At 43.0% G+C, this 10,000-nt stretch overlaps 1 protein-coding gene across 2 annotated transcripts in view; it reads left to right on the top strand.

Annotated features, from left to right (window-relative positions):
- The window catches only part of sgcd (sarcoglycan, delta (dystrophin-associated glycoprotein)), a 115,179-nt gene that overhangs the window by 103,574 nt on the left and 1,605 nt on the right, over window positions 1-10,000 (top strand). For both annotated transcript variants that reach the window (XM_076274589.1, XM_076274588.1), the window contains one exon: window positions 7,340-7,463. In XM_076274589.1, the coding sequence (XP_076130704.1) occupies window positions 7,340-7,463 (124 nt within the window). The remainder of the gene's footprint in view (window positions 1-7,339; window positions 7,464-10,000) is intronic.

Raw genomic sequence — 10,000 nt, 5'->3', positions numbered from 1 at the left:
CCGTTAAAGGGAATGACAGATGTCATTCTCATTGGTTTAAATGATGTTACGCCCCAAACACACCCATATGACTGATTAAAAAGGAACACCTTGTTGCGCCATGCACTCCACGTTTGATAACGAAACCCCTCCCAATGTAAACTGGACATCCTATTAAATTTGAATAGACTTTTGACGAGTGACAATGCACTTTAGAATGTCATAGTCCACTCCCAGTACTGACACACTGACAAAGTTAACGTCCACTCCCAGCACTGACACACTGGCAAAGTTAACGTCCACTCACAGCACTGACTGACAACGTTAACGTCCACTCCCAGCACTGACACACTGGCAAAGTTAACATCCACTCCCAGCACTGACTGGCAAAGTTAACGTCCACTCCCACCACTGACACACTGGCAAAGTTAACGTCCACTCCCAGCACTGACACACTGGCAAAGTTAACGTCCACTCACACCACTGACACACTGGCAAAGTTAACGTCCACTCCCAGCACTGACTGACAAAGTTAACGTCCACTCCCAGCACTGACTGGCAAAGTTAACGTCCACTCACAGCACTGACTGGCAACGTTAACGTCCACTCCCAGCACTGACACACTGGCAAAGTTGACGTCCACTCCCTCACTCTCTAATCTTACACAGCAGCGCTAACGTCACCGACTGATCATCAGTTGAGTGTGTGTTGCTTTGGATAAAAGTACCTGCTAAATTATCAGTCAGTTAAAGGTGCTCTAAGCGATGTCATATGTTTTTTAGGCTAAACACTTAAAACACTTAGGCTAAACACTGAAACACTTACAATTAGTTACACAACATAACATTTCAACTTTATTGTTTTCAACTATTTGTTTTAGGGTAAAACAATATTTTTTGCAAAGAAATGATTGCCAGGGGCGATGTGGTGATGTGAGTTTTGAACATCTCAATTCAGCATATCCCAATGAAATGTTTTTATCCATAGAGGAGGGAATCGTAGTTTTTGGTAATGTGATTTAAATGGCTCCTCATCATCTCTCGACGCACTCCTCCAAACAAAGCTCACAGACGCTGTAATGAGCTTGTGAAAGCATTCAGCTCACACCCACACTGCTCCACACTGGAGGGGCTCTATAGCACATGGGAATCCTGTGTCCTTAAATTGAATTCGCAGGTTGAGCTGGCATGAAATGTAAATACACACAGCACAAAACATCAGCCTGCCTTTCAGACAGGAAATGAAACACATTTCAATTATCTCTCAGGAAGAGAGAATAGGCCACAGAGGGGGTTTCCTGTTCTTGTGTTAGAACATAAATAACTCTTGATCTATCCAAGATTTCACATTTCACACACAGACACAACATCACAACAGCGGCGGAATTTATGAGCTTTTTAAAAGGCTCTTTGGAGACATTTTACAATAGTGTTGTTGGAATTATTCTAAATGTTGGAGTATGTTTATGTCTGTTGTCATGGAGATCTTGTTGTGGCATCAGATGAGCTAAAACTGACCCATTACAAGCATCTCAGCAATGTCAGATGATGTTCAAATCCTGTGAGACTTGTGGTGGTCCTTGCTTCCTTGTGGGGAGTTTACCACTGAACCCAGACCATACTTAGTTATGATGAGAAGATGTCAACAAACTGCAAGATAACGCAGGGCAGTAATGCCACTCCACTTACATGTAAACAAAAACACTCAAACTGTTGATGCAGCTGTAGGCTCAGCCATATAAGCCTCACTGGGTGACATGACAAATGGAAAGTAACACATTAAAAGGGATATAAAAGACAAAGTAACACATTAAAAGGGATATAAAAGGTTCAAAGAAGCAGAACTGATGCTCTGACTAGGCTGGAAGGCTGTTCTTGCATTTAACATCAATCTGGATTGCACCTGACTGCTTTTAAAAACGTAGACATTTTGCATGCAAAGCAGACGCGCACTGTTTTCATACATATTTCATGCATATGAATAGCTAATCAGTCACTCTCAACACTTCTCCTCCCATGTTTTTGCACGATACTCCCACTTTTCTCCCTGCATCCTTCCCATAAATGCATATGCATGATGAAGAAAAGCACAGCCGGCCTGACAGCTCTCTCGTGGCCATGCAAATGTGCTCTCATACTCGTGCAGTCTGTTCATACTGTGCATATGATGCCGGCTTTTAAAAGCACCAATAAAGCATAAAACTGGCACTATTGTTTTAGTACATGAGCTCCTATATGTCATATCAGGGGATACAACACACATTGATGGTGATTCATTTGAACGACCTGCTTTATAATAATGGCGATTCTTAAGCCGTCTGCCTCCTGTTAAAATAGTGGCTTCAGGGTAATCATCAGAGGTAGCACTTTATCTTGGCAGTGTTCTCAGACACTGAAGTAGTCTCACCTCCACTCACATCACCAGCCAGGTCCATGTATCCCATCAGGAAGACATGGTGTCATGGTTATCTATGGTTGTCATGGTTATCTATCACCACGGCCCCTGATCAATATTTCATTTCCGTAACGGGGTGTGCGTCTGGCCACTCTGAAGGAAATGGGATTGTGGTGTGTGTGTGTGTGTATGTGTGTGTGTGTGTGTGTGTGTGTGTGTGTGTGTGTATGTGTGTGTGTGTGTGTGTGTGGGTGTGCGTGTGTGTGTGCGTGTGTGTGCGCTCACTCTGACCTCTGCCCTTGAGAGAGGTCCATTTATCTCTCTTAGTGAGCCGTCGGACTTCATCTAATATACAGGACTAACCCACTCATACATTGATTCATAAAACTAAACAGAACCATACGTGACTACACCACACACACACACACACACACACACACACACACACACACACACACACACACACACACACACACACACACACACACACACACACACATATATATATAGTGTAGGCTCTGACAACATCAGTGTGTTGGACAGTGTGTGTCGGTTGTGTTAGAACATAAACTAGATGTACCGCAGAGCGGTACAAAATATGACCGCCGCCCAGTCCAGCACATTTTTTCCACAAAAAGAAATCACGCTGAAAGGCCTATATGATTCTAACTGTCTCACTAAATTGCATTATCCACACTCAATTCTCACTGGTATCTGCTAGACAACAAGTACCAAAACATGATTAGTTCATAGATTTCACATGTAAAATTCATTTTATACAACCCCACCTCCATCTTGCCTGTTCATAATTATGAGAAATTCTTGATTGTTTGTGTTATGTTTATGTTATGTGTGTGGGTGTGTGTGTGTGTGTGAGTGTGTGTGTGTGTGTGTGTGTGTGTGTGTGTGTGTGTGTGTGTGTGTGTGCGTGCCTGCGTATGTGCCTGTGCATGGAAGCGTACATATGTCTACTGTGTGAGTATGTGTCATACGCAGTGCCGGCCCAAGCCTTTTGTGGGCCCTAAGCAGAATTTGATTTGGGGGCCCCCTCCCACAACGCAGTCACCTGTGCTTGGCGATAATTGACAACTTCACACTATAATGTCATATTATAAATTAATACAGTGAGGTTATGTATTAATACAGCGACTGATTATGAACTACTGTCCCCCTGGACACAGATGCATAAGGACCCTCTCCCCCTACCCTGTTTGTGCAAATGTGGGTAAAAACGGGTGTGTGTGTGTGTGTGTGTGGGGGGGGGGGGGGGGTTAGATGTGATTTCCTGTATTCTGGTGCATTTTTGGGATGGTCAGCTGGAGAAGGGCAGTACCTAAATTTGTTCAGATTCATGGCCTTTTGCTTTTTGACTTATTGGTAGTGAATTCACACAACTACTTGGGGTTCAGGGTCCCTTGACCTCTTGGGCTCGGTAGGCTCATTCAGTAATCCATCCTTGCTCACATGCCAAAAATGTTTTGGGGCTCCAATCTAGACTTCTGGCCCCATGTGCTTGGTAAACCAATGTATTAATATAGTTGTTATTTACACCAACCCTGTCACCTTTTAATCTTAGAGGGTACTAAAATCACAGATTTATTTGAAACATTCATATTCAAAGTGAAGCACTAAGGGTGGTTTACTGAAGTTGAATTGACAAATAACAAAATACAACAGCATTTGTATTTGTTGTAAACAAGTACATCAGTTTAATGACTTGTTTTTCAACAGATTTGCTGAACAAATCCGCAAATGTGCATTAAATGAGCAATTTTCAACTACAAAATAAAAACAAAATAGACAAACATTAATAATCAAAAATAAAATGTCCCAAAAAATAGAGAATTATTCCTACTTCGTTCCTGGTTTTTAGGCATCTGCAACTCTGCAGTGGACGAACCTGCAGTGATTAAATAAATACATAAATAAAAAAAAAAAAAAACGATGTTAAACGTGTCGTGTCATATTAACAGGCTATGTAACCATTTGCCATCAAGAAAACCTCACCTTCTGGTAGGTAGAGTTAGGTAGAGATAGAGATGTGCTCCAAAGGACTTCAACAGTGTCTCTGAAAAAAAAAAATATTGCATAAGTGCATAGTTGATCGAGCAGAATGAGTTTATTTTGCTATCATTACTTCACTCAAATAACAAGCAATTCCACATGTAACAATTCATATTCTATTGGCAAATGAGGCATAATCAAAAGAGTATACTTAATTGCAGTATGGTGAACGCTTAACATGGTGATCTACTGCAGCCTAAATATTAGGGTAGCACCGCTACATCACTTGCCACTATCTTAATCAAATGTAAGTTTATTTTCATCACAGAAGTCTCCCCACCCAACATGGTATATTTTCTCAAACACTACCATCTCTCTCCAAAGATCTTAGAGCAGAGCGCACTGCTGTTCCATCTTTGCCTATGAAGCTGGAACGTTACCGATGCCCAGAGTCGCGTTAGTCAGTGGGTTGGGTTGGGACTGGGAGCCTGGGCTTAGTCTGTTGTTGCTATCAGACTTACCACTATGTCACATATTATAGAGCAGTAATAAACTATCAACACTTTCAGGTACGAAATCAGAAACAATCCCTCTGTGGTAAATTTGCCTTCAGCTACGTTTTCATGTAGCTACTGTAGTGCTAATGTCCACTTCAGTCAGCTAGCTAACTTTAATTTACGACATAATAAGCCCACCTAGAGCAAGGGTACATGCTTGATTGAACATCCAAAACAATCCCAATATCCTTGACATCTGAAATACATCTAGATAAATATATATTAATGGGAGACATTTCTCTGTTGATGGCGGAGATTTAGCTCTGGTGATGGCTTATATTAGATCATGACAGCTAGCTAGCTACCTCAAGCACAAAACATACTGTAAATAATCATGCAAAACATACCTGTATCTTGCTCGTTTTTCTCCTCCTCTGTCATTTTCTTCGTTCTGTTTTCGGCACCAGAGAGATACATCCTTTTTTGTGACTTGTCTTAACATTACCGTCTCTTCCGATTGTTGAACTTGATGCAGTGTCTGCACGAATTGTATATGCACCTGAGGTGTCTAGCACTTTATGCGCGTGACTCAAAGGCTGGCAGACACAGTAGCAGTAGGCAGGCATATTGATCATGAAATCATAATTTTCTTGATTTGAATGATAATTGTTTCATTTATTCATTCATTGATGTCACTTGTTTACGTTATTTATTATATAAAAAAAAAAAAAAAAACTCGATTGGGGGCCCCCTGGTGGCCAGGAGGCCCCAAGCAGCCGCTTAGTTCGCTTATGCCTCGGGCCGGCCCTGGTCATACGTATGATTACTGTGAATGTGTGTGTGTGTGTGTATCTGTTTGTGCACATGTGTGCACATGAACTGGGTTAACATGACCCCTGGAGGCAAATATACGGAAAAAATGGTCATCCTAGGCCCTACAGTTCTCAAGATATTCACAGAGAACTGTGTCTGGCTTACCCTCCTTTCGGGGGGTCCAGTCCAGCGGGGGGGCTACAGATCAAAACGATGACAGTTCCATGCTATCCATGTGGGGGTACATGCCCACCAAGTTTTGTGTACCCCGGTCTTTCAGTGTCCCGGGAATCCTTGTTGGTGTACGTCACTAAATGTACACATAAATTGTTTTATTGTAAGGCCCCCCATGAACGAAAGTACACAAAACTTGGCATGCATTCGGAGGGTGTCATAATGATCCTACACTTTCAATTTCGTGCAGTTTTGACCATGTCAGCCAGAGATATTGTGATGAAAACACCTAATTTTTTGCTTTTTAATTTTTAACTAGGTGGCGCTATACATGAAATAAGTGGTAATGGGATGGGTTGACATGGCCCCTTGAGATCAACATACAAAAAAAAGGTGGACCTCCTAGGCCCTACGGTTCTCGAGATATTCACAGAAAACTGTCTCCGGCCACCTACAGGCCAGTTGGTGTATAGTAACATAAATTAATTTATTGTGTGGCCCCCCATGAACGGAATTCCACGAAACTTGGCGTGCATTCAGAGGGTGTCATAATGATCCTACACTTCCAATTTCGTGCAGTTTTGACTATGTTAGGTCACAGATACCTGCGATTACAACACCTCATTTTTACTTTTTTGTGTTTAACTAGGTGGCGCTATACATGAAATGAGTGGTTATGGAATGGGTTGACATGGCCCCTTGAGATCAACATACAAAAAAAAAATGGTCCTCCTAAACCTTACGGTTCTCGAGATATTCACAGAAAACTGTGTCTGCCCTACCCTCCTTTCGGGGGGTGCAGTCCAGCGGGGGGGCTACAGATCAAAACGAAAAACGATGGTTCCATGCTATCCATATGGGGTTACATGCCCACCAAGTTTCGTCTACCCCGGTCTTTCAGTGTCCCGGGAATCATTGACAGAAATTTGGACATGCGAAAAAGAAAAAAAAAAAAAAGAAAAAAAAAAAAAAAAAATCTGACTAAACCTATATGACCGCCGCTTCGCTGCGCGGCGGTCATAATAACTCTTGATCTATCCAAGATTTCACATAAGCACAGACACAGCAACACAACAGCGTCGGAATTCATGAGCTTTGTGAGACATTTTACAATAGCGTGTTGGTGTGTGTGTTGGTCTGTGTTGTTGTGTGTCGGTGTGTGTCGGACAGTGTGTGTCGGTGTATGCCGTTGTGTGTCGTGTGTGTTGGTCTGTATTTGTGTGTGTGTTAGTGTGTGTGTTGGTGGTCTGACCACCTCTCCTCTCTCTCTCTCTGTGCAGGCTGGAGTCTCCAACACACTCCTTGTTCATGGAGGAGTGTGTGTTGGTGTGTGTGTTGGTGTGTGTTGGTGTGTGTGTTGGTGTGTGTTGGTGTGTGTTAATGTGTGTGTTGGTGTGTGTGTTGGTGTGTGTTGGTGTGTGTTAATGTATGTGTTGGTGTGTGTTAATGTGTGTGTGTGTGTGTCTCTGTGTGTGCAGGCTGGAGTCTCCCACACGATCCTTGTTCATGGAGGCCCCTAAAGGGGTGGACATCCACGCAGAGGCCGGCGACATCCAGGCCACGTGCAGGAGCGACCTACGCCTGCAGTCTGTAGATGGAGCGGTACGTGGACATCACACACACACACACACACACACACACACACACACACACACACACACACACACACACACACACACATACAGTACATACACACACAGACACACACACACACACATACTACACACACACACACACACACACACACACATACACACATACATACAGTACAATACATACATACACACACTCTCTCTCACTCTCTCTCTCTCTCTCTCTCTCTCTCTCACACACACACACACATACACACACACACACACACACACACACACACACATACATACAGTACAGTACATACATACATACACACATACATACAGTACATACATACATACACACACTCTCTCTCACTCTCTCTCTCTCTCTCTCACACACACATACATACACACATATATACAGTACATACACAAACATGATCAAAGCAAGTGATACTACACCCCCGCCCCTCACACACACACAAACACACAAACACACACACACACACACACACACACACACACACACACACACACTTGTTTCCTATACTAATTCAGTGCAAGCTACAGCCAAAGTTAAAAGCTTTCACGTCCCTCAGTGTAGCTCTATGTAATCATAAGAATTATTGATCAGAAAATTCTAACATGCCCTTTATGAAGTGTTTAATGTCTCCATAATTATAATTATTGAAGATTTTTGATTACAGTGCCCTTTGATTGAAACAATTTTACATTTAGACCATAATCCCTCACTCACTCACTCATGCAGTATTATTGAAAATCAAAACAGAGATGTGAAAATAATCCCTAATTGTACACTCTGAAAGACTGGCTACCGACCCAGCAAACAGAGTGACCAGCATCTCTCACATGATGACCTGTAATAGCCCCTATGCTGCATGGCATTGCTGCTGTGCTGTGCTGTGCTGTGCTGTGCTGTGCTGTGTTGTGTTGTGTTGTGCTGTGCTGTGCTGTGCTGAGCTGTGTTGTGTTGTGTTGTGTTGTGCTGTGCTGTGCTGTGCTGTGTCAGATTACTGTGTCTAGTTCCCTCCAACTCTGCAGTCAAACCTCATCTACTGGTGTCCTTCATTTCTCATTTTCTGTAGTGTGTGTGTGTGTGTGTGTGTGTGTGTGTGTTCGTGTGTGTGTGTGCACACCTCCATCACAACACCGGCCGCCTCAGCAGTACCCTTGCAATTAGTCATGAGCTTTGGCTCATTAGGGATCAGGCAGCCAGAGCTGTGTGTGTGTGTGTGTGTGTGTGTGTGTGTGTGTGTGTGTGTGTGTGTGTGTGTGTTTGTGCGTGTGTGTGCGCGTGTGTGCGTGTGTGCGCGTGTGTGTGTGTGGTCTGGAGGTTTGCTCAGCACCAGATGTCTGATGTGGCTGGCTGAAGCACTGCTCTTAAAAGCGTTCCAGGTCATTCGCTAGAAATGCCTCCCCAAGGTGGTGGTGAATGACTCGTCTACTCCTTTCTACTCTCCCTCTCTACTCTCCCTCTCTCCCCATCCTCCTCCTCTCTGCTCCCCCTCCTCTCCTCCTCTCCATCCCTCTTTCCCACTCCCTTTCTCATCTCATCCTCTCTTCTCTCTTTTCATCATCTCCCCTGCGCTCTGTTTCTTTTCCCTCCCCCCTCCCATCTTCATAAGCACTCAAAAGAGTGGAAATGAGAAAGGAGGAAGTAGATGAGTGTAGTAGAAATAGATGAGTGTAGTATATGGAGGAAGTAGATGAGGAAGTAGATGAGTGTAGTATAAGGAGGAAGTAGATGAGTGTAGTATATGGAGGAACTAGATGAGGAAGTAGATGAGTGTAGTATATGGAGGAACTAGATGAGTGTAGTAAGGAGGAAGTAGATGAGTGTAGTAAGGAGGAAGTACTGTAGATGAGTGTAGTATAAGGAGGAAGTAGATGAGTGTAGTATAAGGAGGAAGTAGATGAGTGTAGTATAAGGAGGAAGTAGATGAGTGTAGTATAAGGAGGAAGTAGATGAGTGTAGTAAGGAGGAAGTACTGTAGATGAGTGTAGTATAAGGAGGAAGTAGATGAGTGTAGTATAAGGAGGAAGTAGATGAGTGTAGTATAAGGAGGAAGTAGATGAGTGTAGTAAGGAGGAAGTACTGTAGATGAGTGTAGTATAAGGAGGAAGTAGATGAGTGTAGTATAAGGAGGAAGTAGATGAGTGTAGTATATGGAGGAAGTAGATGAGTGTAGTAAGGAGGAAGTACTGTAGATGAGTGTAGTATAAGGAGGAAGTAGATGAGTGTAGTATAAGGAGGAAGTAGATGAGTGTAGTATATGGAGGAAGTAGATGAGTGTAGTATAAGGAGGAAGTACTGTAGATGAGTGTAGTATAAGGAGGAAGTAGATGAGTGTAGTATAAGGAGGAAGTAGATGAGTGTAGTATATGGAGGAAGTAGATGAGTGTAGTAAGGAGGAAGTACTGTAGATGAGTGTAGTATAAGGAGGAAGTAGATGAGTGTAGTATAAGGAGGAAGTAGATGAGTGTAGTATATGGAGGAAGTAGATGAGTGTAGTAAGGAGGAAGTACTGTAGATGAGTGTAGTAT

This window comes from Alosa pseudoharengus, unplaced genomic scaffold (genome assembly GCF_046254945.1).
Source record: "Alosa pseudoharengus isolate Yale_2024_CS ecotype anadromous, Long Island Sound unplaced genomic scaffold, YU_APseudo_1.1 YU_APseudo_1.1_scf_8, whole genome shotgun sequence".
NCBI classification, from domain to species: domain Eukaryota; kingdom Metazoa; phylum Chordata; class Actinopteri; order Clupeiformes; family Clupeidae; genus Alosa; species Alosa pseudoharengus.
Note: the sequence above shows the minus strand (reverse complement) of the source record. Positions and strands in the feature narration are given on the sequence as shown.